Genomic DNA, 21,555 nt, shown 5'->3' with positions numbered 1-21,555 from the left:
CCATGATGTCTCTGCTCTTTGTTCGCAGCTCACCCACTGCAGGGCATGTGTGCCCTCCAAAACAATACCCCCTTACAGAGCACCCACATACTCACAATCAAGGCCTTTCTTTCAGAGTCAGTCTGTCTCGCTCTCACTCATTCCATAAGAAGTTTCCTGACTTCATGGTTTAAATCAGGCTGGCGATACTGACATACTCTAAATAGTGTTGTTGATCAATTGTAGAGCGATATAAAGGGATAGTTCACCTGAAAATAAAAATCTACCATCAATTACTAGTGAATAGTGATGAAGGGTAATATTCTGCCTAGTATATCCTTTTATGTTCCACAGAAGAAAGACATGGGGGTTTTAAACAAATTGAGTGTCCATCCTGCAGAGCTCGGCAGATTTGTGCCCAAATTCAGTGTGGAAAATGAGAAAAAACGTCAGCAGATTCAGTCTGGGCATGGTTAAATTTAACTGAAATAAAATGTTACTTTTAATTTGATAACTGTGATATTTCTTTGATACTTAGTATGTGAGCGTTTATCCATGAAGTCTTTGCCACTCTTTGCAATAGTCACGTTTGCTTTTTCATTAGGCAAATCTTGGCCTATGTGTGCTATGTCACTCTCAGCTTGCATGTGAACAAAATGGTGTTGTTTCTCTGGATTTTCACATCACTTTAGCAACTTGCAAAGCCTGTCAGCAGTCTGCATCAAATCGATTATGATATTAGAGTTAAAGAAAACAATTTAAAGATATGAGTTTGTTGAATTTTGCATTGTTTTCATGGAGCAAAACCAAATGCCAGCACAAAAGGTTATGTTAAGAAAAAAAAAGTATTTGTTTTCCAAATTGCCCACAATTTAAGCAGGTTTTTAAACCTTGAAAAAAGGTAGATTGCTTTAAATGGTTGCTTTTGTTTTTGGACTGGTAATGGTTGTGGATTTATTTTTTCAGCTCTTGTGAAATGGCCCCTGGGCTGCATCCTGAATCATTGTTATTGTGTTGAAAGATTGTGATTGCCTTGCGGTTGAAAACATCCCATGAGTATTTTTAAAGCAGATGGAACATTTCAACCATCCCAGCCCTGAAGAATCTTGATTGGACATTTTGCATGTCACCATAAAAAGCAGTAGTGGTTTTCCACTACAAATGTACACATCCTGGAAATGTGATATGTTTGAAAGAAGAGGGTGAAATTATTCTTTGTCCCTGCTGAAAAAAACTGCTTAAACAAGCCTAAGATGATTTGCTGGTTTAAGATGATCTACCAGTCTAGCCAAGCTGGTGCTTAGGCTGACCAGCTGATCAATTGCCCAACACTCCACAACACTAGACTATCCAGACTAAGCTGGGAGTCCTTTTGGATACTTTGAGTAGTTTAAGATGAGTTTTCAGCAGCAGCAGCAGGGTTACCACTCTTGTGGTGTTAAAGATTGTGAATTTCTGGGAGGTGAAATATACCTTTTGGGTAACACTACGTCCCAAGTTTGCTTGGCCCAGTGTCCCCGGTGTGTGGGAATAGCACACAGATTTATGAGTTTGTGTTTATTGAGTCAGCTGTGATCCAGCTCTGGCTCATCCCACCCCCAGCAGTCTAGTTCCTTCTGACAGATCAGTAGCAGCTGAGAGAGTGCTGTTTTGACCCAACTGGAAGGTGGGGGTGGGTGCCATTTGGATCACGTGACTCTTGTCACCCTACCCTCACCTTTGCTTGCAAGAGTGCTATGCATCCTTATCCAGTCATGCCTGGAATGCAGCTTGCCACTTGGGCTATTTCTGCTGTCTGTCGCTATCGGAGTACAGAGCTAACTGTTTGACACATGAGTTTTTTTTTCCATTATTTCTCAATCTGACTCCTCTTTCCAGTTTTTACTCGCTCCCTCTCTCTCTCTCTCTCTCTCTCTCTCTCTCTCTCTCTCTCTCTCTCTCTCTCTCTCTGCCTGAAGCTTGTGGGTTGAACTTTTAAGCTCCCTGGCAGCACTTCACTGGTAGCTGTGAAAAGAAACAGCCTCTGTCCATGAGTAAGGAAAGAGAGAGAAAGGAAAGGGTGGACGAGCAAGACCAAGTGAGGGAGAGCAAAAGGGGATCAGACGCACTAAAGTTTGGGCGACACAGATCCAGCAGAAGCTGGACAGAGAAAGATAAAGACAGACAGGAGAATGTCTCACCGGCTGCGGTTGTATTTTGGCTCTGGTCGCAGTAATACTGCGCCTGAGTTAGAGCAGCTTAATGGAGTGACAGAGGATCAGGAAGAGAATGCTACCAGTAATGGGAGAGACTACAGCAGTGTTGGAGCCATGATGTCCCCTACGCGGCCGCGAAGCGGAGGACTTGCTGAGAACCCAGCTGCTATTTATGAAGCCTCCCTTAAGCGAAGTTCTTCCATGTTCATCCCACAGCTTCAGAGTCCAGCTGAACCACGGATGACCAAGAGCACCTCTGTGCAGATATCGCTCCAACGCTCCAGTGCTCCCCAAGAAGATGCATCATCCCTTGATCCACCTCCGGAATACCCCCAGGAGCCACCTCCACCCTACATTGAACCTGGTGAAGATTGGACTTTACCTCCACCTCCACCCTACCACAGAAGAGAGAACTCATCATGCCAAAGTCAACCAGGCACTGAGTCCATCCTACCTAATAGAAAAGTCTTTTGTGTTCGGCCAAGTGATGGGCAAAATGGACATGCCATTGTAGGTGTACCCAGTGGAGGTCCCCAAGGGATAAACGTTGGAGGTTTCTGTATTCGACGAAGATCTGCGGATGGCTCAGATGTCCAGCAGTTTAGGATCATGCCATATAGCGAAGAAGGCCAAAATGGCTTCTGGCACGTCCGCCAAAACACAAACGGAAGCCCTGGCACACAGAGACTTGTCTTCCAGCTTCAACAGGACCAAGGATGGCACACAAATAAAAATTCTCAAGCTGAAGTGACTGATGAAGTGACTGGCTTCACGAATCCTAAAGCTGGGCGTGTGGTGCGATACCCTCGCATCCAATTTGAAAGGAGTGCTTCTCAGCCTTTACAATCAAGAGGAGTTCCTTCACGCCTCGGATCAATGCCAAATCTTTATTCCCCAATCTCAGAAATGGAAACAGAGAGTGAGATTGTTGAGAACAGAGCTCAAAGTTGCACTTTTGAAATTAGGAAGGAGCAAAATCCCAGGCAGCCCAAGTTTAAGATATATTTCAGCCAGGGAGGCGAAAACAGTCCCACCCTATCTCAGGATATTAGTTTTGAAAAGGTGCCTGTCTGCATCAACTCACAGGTAATTACAGCAGAGGACTTAACGTTCTGCTGAGAATGAACCTATCAATCATATTTGCATTCATTGACCTAAAATTAGAATTTTTGTAACTATGTAACTAACTAACCATTTGATTTTTGTTTAACTGCTATGTACGGTACCTTGACCCGAAATGCGGTATTGGGTTTTAAGATCTAATAAAGAATATAACTCTATGTTAATAGTTTTTAAATGGCTGGATAATGGCAAAAACAGATGAATAAGCGGTAGTGGGATTTGGTTGAGGAAAGAGGAGGTGGGTTCAGGAATGACTTGCCCACATTCTGGTAAGTGAAAATTCCAAGAAAATGTGGGCCAGGAACAAGACTTAACCAGACGTTTGTCTTTGGTTTCCCAATAACAAGAATGCAAACCTTGACGCAATCAGTATGATATTCTGATATTGGAAAATATATAGAAGCTGGAAGCATTTTCAGACGTAACTTCATTCATGGGGGTTTGTCCACTTGTCTCCCCCTTTAAGAGGAGTCTGGTCTATCTTTAGTCCTCTGTCAAGTGTTGTTATTAGTTTTCAAAGCTGCCTTTTTCCTTTGGCCTGGGTCACCATTCATCTCTTGTAACAGCTGTTCTTTGGTGATTAAGTTCTAATATATAGTTACACCCAGACTGGCGATAGAGACGTTTAAATAACTCTAAGTATCTGTAACTTTAAAAAAGAACTGTGTTAATGTATTGTTATTATTCAAATGTTGAAAATCTGAATGAATCATAGTTATATTAAGCTCAAGGCTTTGTGTGAGTTTCTCAAGTAGTTGTTGATTTTTCCAAAGGTCCTCCTATATCTGTTTTTGTAAAAAAAAAAAAATGTATTGTGCCAAATGAAATTGATCAGACTCATTATAGGTTTTAATTTAATTTGTCTGCTTTTGGGAGTCCCTGCAGTGATTCAAAAATTAATAGAGAAGTGCTGACATACTGTGTGGCATTTATCAATTTGTCACAGGTAGAATAACCCCAAATTAAACTATTATCATTTACTTGCAAAAGCCATGACAACATCTTTACAATGGAAAGTGTAAAAAAGGGACTGAACTTTCACAGCGATCATATTTGCAAACAGCTAGGCTGGAATCTCTCAGGCATCCACATTCTAGAATCTTCAGATTCCAGAATCAGCAATGTCACACAAATACTTCCCCAATACCTGTTCCTTCTAAAGGAAGATTATTTATTTCCAATACCTGTTCAAAAGGAAATGCTGGAGATTAGTCACTCGAGACGCTGAATGTTCCAGTAGACCGAGTTCAAAAGCTGAAGTGTTGAGCACATATTTGTTTCCCTCTTGCAGCAATGCCTGCATTTTAAAACACCTCAAGTATGTCTTTATTGATGTATATTTTGCAATATGTGTCTCTAAAATAAAAGGTTTATAATACATCATAACCTGCAGAATTACTGCTTACAAATATTTTCCTCTATTACAATGTGGCACTGCTGACAAAAATAGCAATAAGTGGTTTGTTGGTCTTAGCTGGTTTAAGATAGTTTAACTGGTCTCCCAGCCAGGTCAAGCTGGTCTAGTTGGTCTCCCAGCCTGGTTTCACAAGTGCCTAAAATCCTACTAAGACCATCAAAACAGACCAGTCTAACCAGCTTGGCCTGGTCGGAAGATCAGCTAACCACCTTAGACATTAAGTAGAATTTCTCCATTAGTATAGCTTCTTCTTAACTAAATCAAATTTCATCTGTCATTGATTGCATTTGTTCCCTGTGACTTGGATAAAAACTTGGAAAAGTGCCGTAGACTTGCCAGTACTATCCGGTTTATCCATGTGACTGTTTGCTATCTCACCAGCTTCAGCAAGCGTGAGGTGAGCTACACGGGGGCAAATCTCAATAAGTTAACAGTGGGACTTTCTTCTAGATATTACGATTTAGAGCTTTTCTCATAGGTAAGAGAAGAATGAGATTGAATGACGGAGTCAGTCTCATCATTGCAGTGATAGCTTGCAGTTACCGTTTAGAGAGGAACACTGTTGCTTAATTTGTCAATTCTCCAGTCTTATTTTAGCGCCACTGCATGTTGCCAAACTGTTGTCAGAAGTTTTTTTTTTTCTCAGGTCCTGTTGTCTTAACCCCTAACTGTGCAGTACCTTAAAGCATCTTCGTGACCTATAGTATGACAAAGTAACGCACTTTTTTTTTTTCCTTCTTTCTTCAAAAGAGTCCCGCTTTTGATCTGTTGTTTTGTTTATTTAACTAGCGTTTCTTTTCCTTTTTGTGTTTACTACTATATTTGAGTATGCCTTCTTGCTTTCTGCTTGTTCTCTCTGTTTTTGCACTTTCCGTCCGTAAAGGTTTGAGTCATCTGCCAACTCCGCTCTCTGACCAACAATGACTAAACAAACATTTATTTTTAACTTTCAGAGCATTGTGTGGGAACTGGACTTTCAGGGTCATAAAAATGTAACGTAATGGTCTTAAGGTCTCTTTGAATAGTTTGAATAGTTAATAATTTTTCTTCTGATGAGCTTTACTTTTATTACAAAAGAATAGGAAAATAATTGTTTCCTAAATGAGCGGAAACCTTGCCAATACCTTTAGGATTCAACCAGCTTTTCTAGGGTTTTCTAGATAATTCCTTCATACCTGTTTGGTGTAAGTGTTGCTTGCTGCGGCAACCATCACTATTACTATTGCTCATACTAAGATTCTATGTATTACATTTTACTGCAGAAAGGGCTGTTCACACAGAATGCGTTTCTGCATATGGCGCTATTTACAAGGTTTCCCGCAGATCCTTAAAAATAATCTTAAAATGTCTTAAATTCAGTTTTTCAAAATCTAAGGTCATATCAAGTCTTACATATTTTAAACTATTCAACAAAAGTCTTAATTATAATTTACATTAGGTCTTAAATAGTGGATGGGGGAAATGGTGGAAAGACCTTTGCTGATATGACCTAATGTGATACTCAAACTTCAAAAGAATACAAATTAAATAAATGCACTGAGAGTGAAAACGCGGCAGTGTATTTTCTCCAAGCATGCTGGACCTTGTGAGTGTTTTCAGATGTTGCAGAGCAGTTCATAATCGTTAAGCAATATTGGAAATTTATGACAAGTGATTAGTAATGATCAACTATTGATGATGATGTAGTATTGATGAAATATGACAATGTTTACTTTTAATTGTTTACATTATAATAAGTTGTAGATTTTTGTAAGAGAGAACATTTTATTCACCCCCCATGTCTTGAGCATTTTAAACTTGCATATAGCCTACCCTGTTTTACTGAAATGCAATGTTAAGGCCATGTTGAATGTGGGCCCCTGCCTGTTTAATATGAGTCTGTGATACAAGGTATTTTGAGATTGGATGGGTTTGTTTTCATATGGTGATACAGTATTCATTTTATTTGGTCAGGTCTCTGCAGCAACCTTGATTTTTCAATTGTTTCGCTTAGAGGTCGACCAATAGTGGATTTTACCGATACCGATAACTAAGTTGGGCAGGACCTGCCGATAACCGATTAATTAACCGATAGTTTTTCAAATTGTTACAGAATAAAAATTAACACTCAAAGTAAAATATTGCTCAACTTTATTAAAACAATAAACTGTACTGACTGAACCAAAATGTATTGTACTTTTTTAAATGAAATAAAAGAATAAATATTAATATATATTAACTATTATGTTTCCTTAGTCCACAAGAGGGCGCAATAAATACATAAACCATGCAGCACCATTGTATTATTGCATAGAACATTCCTTTCCTGGCAGTTAAAAAAAAAAGAGCATTTCATTTTCAACCAATATGAGGTTAGATTTAATGTTAGCGTCCTCTCAGCCTTGTCGGCAAACATACTGCTACTCTACTAATGCAGCATCTAGTCAAAAAATTAATTTTTTTATAATGTTATGATAACGTGTACTGTAGTGTACTGAATCTGAAGTGTTCTGCTCCACGCAGAGTGTAGTCTCACGTGTCAAAACAAACACCACAAGTCATCATTGAAGTGACATACTGTATAACAACAGTGGACCCTTCCTAGCCATTCCAGCACCAGACGCAATGGGGAAAAACTATCGGTGTGGATTATTGCCCATAATCGAGAGTTCCAGAAATCTGTTATCAGTGGTGATTAATCGGCAAAACCGATATATCGGTCTACCTCTAGTTTTCCTATGTAAACGTGCTAGACAGACGTCTTTGATTGTTGTGTTGTTCCAAAGTTTTATTAGCATTTCACACAAGAGTGCTTGTACAGTTGAAGTGAGAAGTTTACACAAATAAATTTAAACTCAGTTTTTCACAATTCCTGACATTTAATCGTAAAAACACTCCCTGTCTTAGGTCAGTTAGGATCACTACTTTATTTTAAGAATGTGAAATGTCAGGATAATAGTAGAGATAATTATTTATTTCATCTTTTATTTCTTTTATCACATTCCCAGTGGGTCAGAAGTTTACATGCATGTTGTTAGTATTTGGTAGCACTGCCTTTAAATTGCTTAACTTGAATCAAATGTTTTGGGTAGCCTTCCACATGCTTCTCACAATAAGTTGCTGGAATTTTGGCCCATTTCTCCAGACAGAACTGGTTTATCTGAGTCATGTTTGTAGGCCTCGCACATGCTTTTTCAGTTCTGCCCACAAATATTCTATCGGATTGATGTCATGGTTTTGTGATGGCCACACAAGTACCTTGAATTTGTTGTCCTTAAGCCGTTTTGCCCCAAATTTGGAGGTATGCTTGAGGTCATTGTCCATATGGAAGAACCATTTGCGACCAAGCTTTAACTTCCTGACTGATGTTGCTTCAATATATCCTCATCATTTTCCTTCTTCATGATGCCATTTATTTTGTGCACCAGGTGCTCCTGCAGCAAAGCACCCCCACAAACATGATGCTGCCACCCACATGGTTCACTGTTGTGGTGGTGGTCTTCGGCTTGCAACCCTCACCCTTTTCCCTCCAAACATAATCATGGTCATTATGGCCAAACAGTTCAATTTTTGTTTCATTAAACCAGAGGACATTTCTCCAAATAGTAAGATCTTTGTACTATGTGTTCTTGCACACTGTAAACTGGCTTTTTTATGGCGGTTTTGGAGCAATGGCTTCTTTCTTGCTGTGCAACATTTCAGGTTATGTCGATCTAGGACTCGTTATACTGTGGATATAGATACTTGTATTCCTGTTGCCTCCAGCATCTTCAAAATGTCATTTGCTGATGTTCTGGTATTGAAATGCACTTTTCGCACCAAACTAAATTCATTTCTAGGAGACAGAATGCATTTCCTTCCTGAGATGATGGCTGCGTGGTCCCATGGTGTGCACTATTGTTTGTACAGATGAACTTGCTACCTTCAGGCATTTGGAAATTGCTCCTAAGGATGAACCAGTCTTGTAGAGGTCCACAATTTTTTTCTGAGGTCTTTGCTGAGAGAAGGTAGGCCTTAAAATACATCCACAGGTACACCCAATCCCCTATCAGAAGCTAATTGGCTAATTGCCTAAGGGCTTGACATAATTTTCTGGAATTTTCCAAGATGCTTAAAGGCACAGTGTATGTAAATTTCTGACCCACTGGAATTGTGATATTCTCAATTAAATGTGAAACAATCTGTCTGTAAACAATTGTTGGAAAAATTACTTGTGTCGTGCACAAAGTAGATGTTCTAAACGACTTGCCAAAACTATAGTTTGCTAATATGAAATCTGTGGAGTGGTTAAAATAATTTGTTTGAATGACTTCAACCTAAGTGTATGTAAACTAATGGCTTCAACTGTATTTTGTAGACGCTATCAAGGTAAAAAATTACTTCAACAGTACTTTTGGTGTTTGGTGTGAATGGACACGTTTGGTGTGAACAGCCCCTAACTCATCCTGTACTGTTTGTGCTATGGATGTTAATAATGACTCGAGTCATGCAGCTTGTTAAACTTTTAGTTTCTTGATTTACAATTCAGAAAGCTGCTGTTGTGACTCACTATTAAGTTAATAAGCTCTTGGTTGTCACAATTTTTCTGACTAAGAAATGCCCAGCTTTAATCAGAGCACGGAATGAATTATGGTAGGTGCTCTGTTATGAATAGGAACATGAGAATGTGTTTGTGGTCCTATCATTCACTCTCAACCACAAAGAGTGATTCATTCTTAACCTTTTAGTGATACATGAGTGTTGATATCCAAAGCTTGTTGCCCAATCTACTGTTCAGGTGCAGTAGATGTCTCCTGATGTGAAAAGAACTTCAGGATTCTTAGAGATAAATTGAGGGTCAAAGTTAACCTTTTCTTTGGTTTATGTTGAAGGTCGCATAAGAAGCAGTTTTTTTTTCATCTGTCTGCACTGTTTTTAAGTTGTTTTTAAATGTAAACATGCATTACACGGAATTGTTGCATAGCATCTCGCTTTTCAGATTAATGCTCTTAGTGTGCCTTGTTCAAGTTAAAAAGAACTTTAAAAACACTTCTCAAGACACCTGCATTTTCTTTTTTTTTTTTTTTTTTTTAAGAGCAATTGTTTTTCTGAAAAGCCCCTTACTCTTGAAGGTTAATTCCCTTACATCTTTTTGGCTTTGTGTTAATTTGGTTTTGGTCATGGAGACTTGTGAAGTGTAGTTACCCTCTGTTATGCTTTTTACAAGTGTTTTTTTGCCAAGCACTTTTGTATTTTTGTATTCCTGCTGCCGATGTGTCAACATATTTGATTGCTCCATTTGCATTGGCCATCCTTCCAAACGTGGTATATGCTAATTAAGCCTGTGTGTATTTAAATTATTTTGCAGATTGCATAAATGTCATTCCTCACTTTCAAGTGAAGCACATTTATTTGAAGGCGATTACTGGTTAGCAATACATTAAGGGATAGAATGCCCAAAATTAACATTGTCATCATGTAAACGACTTCTTGTTGTTTCAAATCCGTATGGCTTTCTTCAGTTGAACAAAAAAACAAGATGTTAGGCAGAATGACAGCCTCAGTCACCATTCTCTTGCGTTGAATGGAAAAAAGATGCAATGAAAGTGAATGGTAACTGAGGCTGTCATTCATCTCCTTTTGTGTTCCATGGTAAGTCATGCAGGTTTGGAACAATATCAAAGTGAGTAAATGATGACATAACTTTCATTTATAGATGAAAGTTTATATTTATAGTCTCTTTTAGTGCTTCTAATGTTATGAAACCCAGACTTGAGAGTATATACTGGGCCTTGTTTTATTAATAAGTTTATTCCACACACAGGCTCACTTGGGTCATGATCGCTCCAAGAATGGGCTATTCAACCTCGGTCAGGTAATCCATTGGTCTAGCGTGACCCAACCACATGACAATCACTGCTGTCAATCACACTGTTTGGCTTATTGGAATTGCCGGGTGGTGTTGGTGTGCGATTGGAGGCTTGTAATTTGGTGGATCATGCATTAACACACTTCTCCTGACTTTGACCTTTGACCCTCACTCATGGCCCATCTGCTACTCCTCAGTTGGTTGGTCAGGTTTTTCTCTTTTTAAAGGAATAGTTCACCCAAAATGACAATTCTGTCTTCATGTACTTACCCTCATATCGCTCCAACTCTGTATGACTTTCTTCCATGAAACACAAAATTAGATGTTAAGCAGAATGTTTTCCTCTGTAACAATTCACTTTTATTGCATCTTTTTTCATACAATGAAAATTAATGGTTAATGAGGCTAACATACTGCTTAACATCTTTTGTGTTATACAGAAAAAAGTCAAATGGGTTTGAAATAATATGAGGGTGAGTAAATGACAGAACTTTAATTTTTGGGTAAGCTATCGCTTTAAGGAATGCCTATTGGAATTAACAGTGCCCTTATTTCTGTATTTCCTACTCACTCACTCACTCACTCACTCACTCACTCACTCACTCACTCACTCACTCACTCACTCACTCACACACTACACACACACACACACACACACACACACACACACACACACACACACACACACGTTAATTCTTCCTGGGTTATACAGGTGTGCATTGATCCTCATCTTTGTAATTTTTTCCCTTCAAGCCCTGCTAAAGTTCAGTCGCTATTGATATGCAGCCAAAGCTGTAAATTGCTTAATTATTTAACTCTTTCTCTCCCTGTCTCTTTCTCTTTCATATACAGACCAGAGATGACTTCCTTGGGCAGGTGGATGTACCTCTCAACCATTTACCAGTAAGATCACATGTACCTGTGTTGCTCCAGTTAATGTCAAGTTCAAGAATAATCCACAAGTTGCTGTGTGTTACAGTGATTTTACCATGGTTAAAGGAATAGATAATCCAAAAGCGAATAATCTTTCATAATTGATTCACCCTTACAGTATGTTGTTCCAATCCTGTATGACTTTCTTTCTTAAGCAGGACTTAGAATATAAGGATTTAATGCAATGACATCTGATAGTGACTAACTTTTAAAGTGACTTTAAAGTGACTTTTAAAGCTTAAAAATTGACCCAAAAGTATCATAAAAGTAGCCAATGTAACTTGTGTGCTGTATTCCAGGTCTTCTTAAGGAGTACAATAGGCTTTGGTGAAAAAGTATTTTGTTGCAGTGTATAATGGGGTGAAGACCACCCCTATCACCTTTCTGTTCACTTCATTCCATCTTTAACTCACAAAAAACAAACCCTCTCTTCTTAATAAAGCTGCATATGATTTTATTTATGATAAGATTCACAGTGTGACATATATTACGATTCACTAAGTCGCGAGCCATCACGTTTTCATCTAGCTGCATCAATGGGTGGTGCTCCTCTCGTGTGCCCTCGTTAGAGTTTAATATGATCTCATGTTAAGTTAAATGAGATCAAACGACTAATCGACAACAAAAAATGTTGTCTACAATTTTTTTATTGCCGATGTTGTCGATAACATTGACATATCGTTTCTGCCCTAATTCTCATTATAATCATTAATAATGGAACTATTGAAGCAATTATATCAGTTTGGCAATATGCCTTAACCCCTAAGTAGTAAAATCACTGTAACAAATGGCCTTTTGTGTCTTATGGCTTTATTTTAACACTGTATAAGAATGTATTACGGAGGAAGGGCGGAGAATTGTGAGAGATGGTTTGGACACATGATAGGGTCTGCGTTGTAATTAAATAACACATGTTGGAGCCCCTGTCCCTGTATGGAGTGGAAAGCCAGTTGCTTGGTATGTAAACACAATGGCTGCTGTAAATGGGGCTTTCCTGTCACCAGATAACAACAAAAAACTCACTCCAACTAAAATGGGACATGCTTCTGGGGTGGCTCTTTATATCCAATCACGTTGCTCAATAATGCACAAAAAGTCTAAACCAGAGATTTACATACTTTTTGGATGATATGATAAAGACAACATGTTGTTTGCAGAATAAAATAAATATTGAGGTGTGAATATATATATATATTAGTGACAGGGCGAAGGGTGGGGCTGGGTCATGATGCTACACAACCGGCCCCTAATCAAGCCTCAGAGAAGGATAAAGGCTGACTGGAGACTTCAGTGGGACAGAGAAAGAGATTTACAGGCAGCTGCCCGACACATTTGTGTGTTTATAATACACAAATATCTTAATAAGAACTTAATAAGTTTCTTATTAAAATATTATTTATATTGTCAAGCTGGTTCTCACGACTCCTTTCCATGAATCCCTTTACGTGTATGTCGATTTAATGCGTTAATTCAGTGCGATTAATTTGACAAAAAATAACGTGTTAAACTGATGTGAACTAAGGGATCTCAAGATGTGTTTAAAGATTGAGTATTAAACTATATTTAACTTGACACAGTGACCTAAACATTTTATGTTTATGACGCAACGCATACGAGACACTACACAAGCATGTCTGACGCAGGTGTGATGGGTCCTTAAACAAGCCCTCATAATAAATCTTGAACTGATTGACAAATTCACTTGTGAAATGGATTGCTGTGAACTGTGTGCCAATGATTGACTTATGATAAATAATATGGTAGTAAACAATACATTGTATTCTAAAGCCACTTTTTGGATTGTCTTATCAATGATAAACTTTTCTGCTACATGAATGTAAAGTATCTTAATTATTTGAATATATATATATATATATTTCAAGATAACTATGTATAATTATTTCATCATTATATATAGAATTATTGTTATATTAGGGGCTTTCTCAGCAAATATTTGTATATGCGATTAATTAATCGGACATCATGTAATGAATTCGATAAAACATTTTAATCGATTGACAGCCCTAATATAAATATAAATAAATATATATATATATATATATATACTAAATCTAAAAGAAATTATACAAATATTTTATGATAATTATAAAGTTACAGTTACAGACTACCTTTTTGAATTCTCGATCACATTTATTTGTAAAGCACTTTTCACTTTTTTTTCTTTTCTGTTATTACCACTTTTTTTCTGAAATTAAAATACCCCAGTTTGAAAACCCCTGGCCTAAAGTACACAGTAGTCACAAGTAACGATAGCTAATGACAAGCTTTTTGTTTTCAGTATGGCATTTTGTTCTAATTAACGTTTAAGGAATAGACAGCAACTTTTCCTGCAGTGGACATCTTAGGAAATTATTTGCAATGGAACAAGTCTTGTATTCACCCTAAACTATTTCCAGTGGCTAAGCGAGATTTCTTCGCTGGATTGCACATTTATACTCTCACACAGAGGCTGGTCTGTTTTCCCTGTGGCCGCCTACATATTCACTATTCAGTTTTGTGTGGTTGCAGTCCAGACCATGCACTCTTTTTCTGTCTGCTCTTATTTATGCTGCTTAAAATGTCTAAACATTTTTCCTATATGTAGATCAGTCGTATATCTATGCATTCTCTTTCAGTGTGTTCGTTAATTAATCTACTTTTAAGTGTATAACAAGCGTTTATTGCGTTTCAGAATACTTTTCACCTCTTTTTGTGGTCCAGACTCATCAAAATGCCCCAATTTCCTTTAGGGTCTCCATGGTTTTGCTCTTTGGCACTGTCAGAGGTTCCAAATCCATCACTTTCCATCAGAATGTAGCCACTAATGGCAAGCCCTTCTTTGCCTTGAAAATCCAACCTTTGGGCAGTTTAAATGTAACAGGAGAACCATGTTGCATAAGGACTGCTTCAGTGTCTAACAAGCTAGAACAGTTGCTTATTACTATTTTGACAGATTGCACTGAAATTAGCCTACATTAATGCCTGTTTGTTTGTGTTTTTGTGTTCGTTTAGACGGAGGACCCAGCGATGGAGCGGCCGTACACGTTTAAAGACTTTTTGCTTCGCCCGAGGAGGTTGTTATTCAGTGCTCACAAAACACATATACAGATTTGTTATATTTGGAAATATTTAAAATCACAAACTGTGTGATGTGTTGGCAGTGCAATTTGACCCTATTCACAGGACTGGAAGTTTGATATGATTCAGCACTTTTGTGATTGAATGTTTTCCAGTAGAGTTTTAATCAAGACCAATAAATCTCCTTAGTGCTTTGTGGCTGTAGTTACAGCCTGGCCCACAGCAAATTCAGCAGATTTCTGCAGAATTGAAACACCCTTCATACTCAAAGTTTTAATCACATCTCCAGTCCATTGCATGTTCTTTTTTAAAGGTTTTGCTCTGATTGTGCTATAGTTTTTACAGATTTATGTGTATGTGTCCTGTAGTCACAAGTCTCGAGTGAAAGGCTACCTGAGGCTGAAAATGGCCTATCTGCCAAAAAACGGCGGCCATGAGGAGGAGACCACTGAGACGAGAGAAGAGGCTGAGGTAAAATCAACTCATCGACAGAAAGCCTTTTGTGTCCGTCTCTTTCTATGTATCTCTCTTCCACTCACAACCCCCTTAGCTCCGCCTTAATTCTAAAGAATGTTGTACCTGGAAATACCCTGACAGGTTTAAGAAGTGTATATGCTACATTTGAAGGGGCACAAGCATGTTCACACTACAAAATATTTTGACCTTCATACCAATAAGTTTATAGACCCTAATGGATAGCATGTTTCCTGTCTGAAATGGAAAGGAACTTAAATGTCTCCCTTATTTGGCTTTTGCCCCTGCACTTTAGTTGCTAGACGGTCAGAGTTGTGTGTCTAGTGTGATTTCTGTCTTCTTGTCCCTGCAGACTATTTGGCATTTTTTCATTTTATTCATGCCATTTGACTTGAATGGACAACCATCTGGCATTTCCTTTAATTTTCTAGCTTCCTGTTCTCTTGCCTTTCATTCCCTCGGTTTAGTTTATCATTTCAGAATTCATTTCAGTTTAATTTTTTCTCAATGCTAGGGTGAAATGTCAGTTCTTTCTCTGTTTGTGATACAGTACAACAGCATATTTGAGGCTCGGTTCAACTTTCTGATAATGACTAGTGGTATAGATTTTCTGATGCATCAAGATCTTCATTTGAATGATCTCGATATCGATTCTGAAATCCCAAGGTTGATCTTTTACTCTACGCACAACAATAAGAGGAAATAACTCGCATTAGCAACTAAATTCGGCACAATACGACTAAAATGTATATACATTTGGCAACTGGCTGGTAAACATTTACATTTCACTAGCCAGTAATTGTGTAATGTTGTGGTGGAGTATCCAGCAGCGAGATCCTTTCACTGTGCATTGAGAGTAAAAGTTGTTCCGTGTAATGTGTGTCCAAAGACAAGAGCCACGCAACCCATTTATCATTGAATAATGTCTCATTTAATACCCTTTCTGTTCTCTACAGTCAGTTGTTGATCAAATACAACAACAATTTTTTTTTTATCTAATCATGCATGGCATACTGTACATTCGAGTCCTATCTCATTAACATGCACTCATCCATAGGTGCTCTTTACAGAAATGCTGGGTTTGTTAAAGCGATAGTACCGGTTTTAGCACGTATTCAACAAATCATTATAAATACCTATGAATATTTATAATGATGCAATTAATAAACATGTAAAAAAATATATATATGAAATATAATATCTTATTTATTGATTGAATACATGGATTTGTTCATTTAAAAAAAATCTAATGTGACCAAAATGATAATAAACTAAAAACTAAACTTATACAAATAGTAAAAAGTATATTTTCATAATTTACCTAGTTAGAAGTTCCCCTGTATAATTAACAGCATAAACTGGGAGATTAATTCTTTCATATGTAAGAAAAAAGGACATTATAACTCAAATATACCCATGAGACTCGATTTACAATATAAAATCGGAATGTAATCAAAATGAATCAAAAGCTTATGATTCGGAATCGAATCAGGGAATCTGTATCAATACACAGCCCTAATAATGATTGATTCTTAATATGTTTGTTTCTTTGTTTTGTTGGTCCCACTTTATATTAAGTGACTTTAATTACTGTGTAGAACATTAAGAACAAAATAAGAACATTAAAATGCATACAGTAAAAAAATAAGAACGTTATTGTTTAACTACATTAAATGTTGTTGTGCGAAATTCTCAAGATTCAAAATTCACATTTGCTGCTACTGAGGTTGATGTCCTTTAGGAGTAGGTTTAGGGTTGGGTTAGGTTTAGGATTAGGCTTAACAGATTAATTAAATGCAGGTACTTTAAATGAAAGTACAATGCAACAACACGTATGTGCATAATACATGTATTGTATCAAACGCTTAAGTACATAGTAGTTAAAGGCACTTAATATAAAGTAAGTCCATTTTTTATTTAATTTAACAAGAATATAATATTTACCAAATATTCCGCAAAATATGTATGTTTTCTGTCTTTTACGTTCTTATTTTTAGGGCTGGGAGGTGACCGACTCTACAGATCCAGGCTCCCAGAGACCTCAGCAGCTCCTGCCTCCACTGCCTCCTGGCTGGGAAGAAAAGGTGGATAACCTGGGTCGGACCTACTATGTCAACCACAACAACCGCACCACACAGTGGAAGAGGCCCAGTAGTGTGTATGTCACCTCTTTTTTGTGAACTATTTGTGAGGTTGTGTGTTATTCAATTTTGAAAAAAGCAGCACTCGACCATCAGAGCCACGGTGCAGCATAAGTGTCAGTGCTGCCAAGATAAAGGAGTAGTGGCACTCCAGTGGGCCACATGGGTGTTGGTCTAGCCTGTGTCCTGATCCCACTGTCTGTCGCTCTCCGATCTGTTAATGGCATAAAAAAAACTTAATGTTTAAAAAATTTGTATTAAGAAAATAGAAAAATTGAGAATTATCAAAACACTGAAATATCCAAAAATCATTGAGCGAGCACAAATAGAGAGTATAAATATAACAGTAGATTGATATCTGATTTTTTTTTTATGAATCATTTCATGTGAAGAGTTATTGTGTTATTATAATATATAGTATACAGTGGGTACAGAAAGTATTCAGACCCCCTTAAATTTTTCACTCTTTGTTATATTGCAGCCATTTGCTAAAATCATTTAAGTTCATTTTTTTTTCTCATTATTGTACACACAGCACCCCATATTGACAGAAAAACACAGAATTGTTGACATTTTTGCACATTTATTAAAAAAGAAAAACTGAAATATCACATGGTCCTAAGTATTCAGACCCTTTGTTCAGTATTTAGTAGAAGCACCCTTTTGATCTAATACAGCCATGAGTCTTTTTGGGAAAGATGCAACAAGTTTTTCACATCTGGATTTGGGTATCCTCTGCCATTCCTCTTTGCAGATCCTTTCCAGTTCTGTCAGGTTGGATGGTAGACGTTGGTGGACAGCCATTTTCAGGTCTCTCCAGAGATGCTCAATTGGGTTTAAGTCAGGGCTCTGGCTGGGCCATTCAAGAACAGTCACGGAGTTGTTGTGAAGCCACTCCTTCGTTATTTTAGCGGTGTGCTTAGGGTCATTGTCTTGTTGGAAGGTGAACCTTCGGCCCAGTCTGAGGTCCAGAGAACTCTGGAGAAGGTTTTCGTCCAGGATATCCCTGTACTTGGCCGCATTCATCTTTCCCTCGATTGCAACCAGTCGTCCTGTCCCTGCAGCTGAAAAACACCCCCACAGCATGATGCTGCCACCACCATGCTTCACTGTTGAGACTGTATTGGACAGGTGATGAGCAGTGCCTGGTTTTCTCCACACATACCGCTTAGAATTAAGGCCAAAAAGTTCTATCTTGGTCTCATCAGACCAGAGAATCTTATTTATCACCATCTTGAAACTCCATGTGGGCTTTCATGTGTCTTGCACTGAGGAGAGGCTTCCGTCGGGCCACTCTGCCATAAAGCCCCGACTGGTGGATGGCTGCAGTGATGGTTGACTTACTATAACTTTCTCCCATCTCCCGAATACATCTGGAGCTCAGCCACAGTGATCTTTGGGTTCTTCTTTACCTCTCTCACCAAGGCTCTTCTCCCCCGATAGCTCAGTTTGGCCGGACGGCCAGCTCTAGAAAGGGTTCTGGTCATCCCAAACGTCTTCCATTTAAGGATTATGGAGGCCACTGTGCTCTTATGAACCTTAGGGTAGCAGAAATTTTTTTGTAACCTTGGCCAGATCTGTGCCTTGCCACAACTCTGTCTCTGAGCTCTTCAGGCAGTTCCTTTGACCTCATGATTCTCATTTGCTCTGACATGCACTGTGAGCTGTAAGGTCTTATATAGACAGGTGTGTGGCTTTCCTAATCAAGTCCAATCAGTATAATCAAACACAGCTGGACTCAATTGAAGGTGTTGAACCATCTCAAGGATGATCAGAAGAAATGGACAGCACCTGAGTTAAATATATGAGCGTCACAGCAAAGGGTCTGAATACTTAGGACCATGTGATATTTCAGTTTTTCTTTTTTAATAAATGTGCAAAAATGTCAACAATTCTGTGTTTTTCTGTCAATATGGGGTGCTGTGTGTACAATAATGAGGAAAAAAAATGAACTTAAATTATTTTAGCAAATGGCTGCAATATAACAAAGAGTGAAAAATGTAAGGGGGTCTGAATACTTTCCGTACCCACTGTATAATTAGTAATAATATTGAAGTTAGCACAATTTTAGGACAACCTTAGAGTTTGCAATTGGATCCACAGTAGACTCCGATACGTGTGGAACAAATTCTTTTTCCCCATCTGTGGTTTAGGGATGTGGTTTCAGAAACGGAAAATGATAATCACTTGCAGCAGATTAACCAGGAAGCCCACCGAGTTTTCCGCTCACGACGGCACATTAGTGAGGACCTGGAAAACGAGCAAATGGACATCAGAGACATCGATGACGTTAGTACTTAACCCCTGACCTCTATGGCTATGTTATGAGCTAGATGCATACTTTATATAGCCAAAGCAATTTCCATTAAAAGCTTTTAGTCCTTTATAAAAGCCTTTTAAATTATGACATTTTAAAGGTTTTTTCCTGTGGTTAAAAATGATATTTGTAGGACTATCAGATTTTTCCATATTATTTCAGTGTTGTATGTTTGTTAAAAGCAATATTCAGTTAGTTATTAACATGAAAGTCTCACTTCTTTCAGTCTTGGGAGCCCATATCAGAAGAGGACCCAGCTTTAATAAGTGATGGACTGGATCATTCTTTGTTTGAACCCTCCTCTCTTGCGATTCCCCCCCTTTCAAGCACGCCAGAGATCTCTGATGAGATCAGCCTTAGATTGTCTCTTGCTCCAGACATGAATGGAGAAATCCCAGGACCCAGCTCTGCTGTGGTAAGACACAACAGTTTGGAAATAGAAAAACAAAGAAATGTATCAATTTATTTATTGCAAGATAACATTAAATTAAAGTTAAGCCTATATACACTCACTGAGCACTTTATTAAGAACCACTAAATACACCTTCTTATTGATGTGATGATCTAATCAGCCAATCGTGTGGCAGCAGTGCATAAAATCAATGCATGGGGCAGCAGTTCTGTGAACAGAAACACCTTGTTGATGAGAGAGGTCAACGGAGAATGGCCAGACAGGTTCAAGCTAACAGAAAGACTACTGTAACTCAGATAACCACTCTGTACAATTGTAGTGAGAAGAATAACATCTCAAAATGCACAACACAGCGAACCTTGAGGCAGATGGCTACAACAGCAGAAGACCAAGTCGAGCACATTTTAGGACCACAGTGTTCCTAATAAAGTGCTCAGTGAGTGTACGTTCTTATATGTTTTTACACCAATTGTGCTTAATTCTTGAGTACATGTTAACTTGCATTCAGGTATTGATCTATTCAGGTATTGAATGCCCACTTATCCAATCAATTCCCAATGTATACATTTATTTATTTATTCTTATTGAATATCCTATTTCACATAAGGGAACTAAAATTGTTTGTGAATTTTTCTTGTTGATTTTAAGGATGGATTTAGTGGATGACTGATAAGGGTTTTCAGTGGCCAATGGTGATATCTAGAGAGCAGAGACAATACTAATATATACATTAGAATATAATACAATTTAATCAAAGCAAATTATTATTACAAAAGCTGTACACAGAGCTTATTAAAATTAATTTACACATTTATTTCACATAAAATATAAAAAAAATTGTGCTAATATTTGAAAAATCTGGCATATTGGAATATTTTTAATTTGGTTTATAAGTTTTATGTCTTAGTCAATGATGAATCCTTTATTAATGATGTATCATGAACTTGTAAAAGCTATTAAAAGGCTTTCACAGATTAAATGTAATTACTATGCAATTTAACAGATACTTTTTTTTAAATCAAATTAATTTAAAAAATAATCTTAAAGGGATAGTTCACTCAAAAATGAAAAGTCTCATCATTTACTCACACTCATGCCATCCCAGATGTGTATGACTTTCTTTCTTCTGCAGAACACAAACAAAAAAGGATTTTTAGAAGAATATCTCAGCTCTGTAGGTCCTAACAATACAAGTGAATGGGTACCAAAATCTTGAAGCTCCAAAAGCATTTAAAGGTAGCATAAAATAAATCTGTATGATTCCAGTGGTTAAATCCATATCTTCAGAAGCAATATAATAGGCGTGGATGAGAAAAAAAAAAAAAGGCATTTTTTACTATAAATTCTCCTCCCTGCCCAGAAGGTATGCATGAAGAATGTGAATGGCCAAAACAGGAGTAGTATGTGAAAGTGAATATGGTAATAAATTACTTAAATATTGATCTGTTTTTCACCCACACTTATTATATGGCGTGTGAAGATATTGATTTAACCCATTGAGTCTTATGGATTGCTTTTATGCTGACTTTATATGCTTTTGGAGCATCAGCATTTTGGTACCCATTCACTTGCACTGTGAGGACCTACAGAGCTGAGATACTCTTCTAAAAATATTTGTTTGTGCTCCGCAAAAGAAAGAAAGTCATACACATTTGGTATG

At 37.8% G+C, this 21,555-nt stretch overlaps 1 protein-coding gene across 11 annotated transcripts in view; it reads left to right on the top strand.

Annotated features, from left to right (window-relative positions):
• The window catches only part of nedd4l (NEDD4 like E3 ubiquitin protein ligase), a 97,325-nt gene that overhangs the window by 41,535 nt on the left and 34,235 nt on the right, over positions 1 to 21,555 (top strand). For 5 of the 11 annotated variants that reach the window (XM_052104149.1, XM_052104146.1, XM_052104145.1 and 2 more), the window contains exons 1-8: positions 1,973 to 3,260; positions 10,496 to 10,546; positions 11,393 to 11,443; positions 14,486 to 14,547; positions 14,920 to 15,022; positions 17,023 to 17,183; positions 19,320 to 19,455; positions 19,710 to 19,898. In XM_052104149.1, the coding sequence (XP_051960109.1) occupies positions 2,151 to 3,260; positions 10,496 to 10,546; positions 11,393 to 11,443; positions 14,486 to 14,547; positions 14,920 to 15,022; positions 17,023 to 17,183; positions 19,320 to 19,455; positions 19,710 to 19,898 (1,863 nt within the window). In that variant the 5' untranslated portion in view covers positions 1,973 to 2,150. Of the gene's footprint in view, positions 1 to 1,972; positions 3,261 to 10,495; positions 10,547 to 11,392; positions 11,444 to 14,485; positions 14,548 to 14,919; positions 15,023 to 17,022; positions 17,184 to 19,319; positions 19,456 to 19,709; positions 19,899 to 21,555 lie in introns of those variants that run through there. The other 6 variants (XM_052104151.1, XM_052104150.1, XM_052104153.1 and 3 more) reach the window with 4 other exon arrangements.

This window comes from Xyrauchen texanus, chromosome 34, assembly GCF_025860055.1.
Source record: "Xyrauchen texanus isolate HMW12.3.18 chromosome 34, RBS_HiC_50CHRs, whole genome shotgun sequence".
In the NCBI taxonomy this organism is placed as follows: Eukaryota; Metazoa; Chordata; class Actinopteri; order Cypriniformes; family Catostomidae; genus Xyrauchen; species Xyrauchen texanus.
This window is presented reverse-complemented; position numbering and strand designations above follow the sequence as displayed.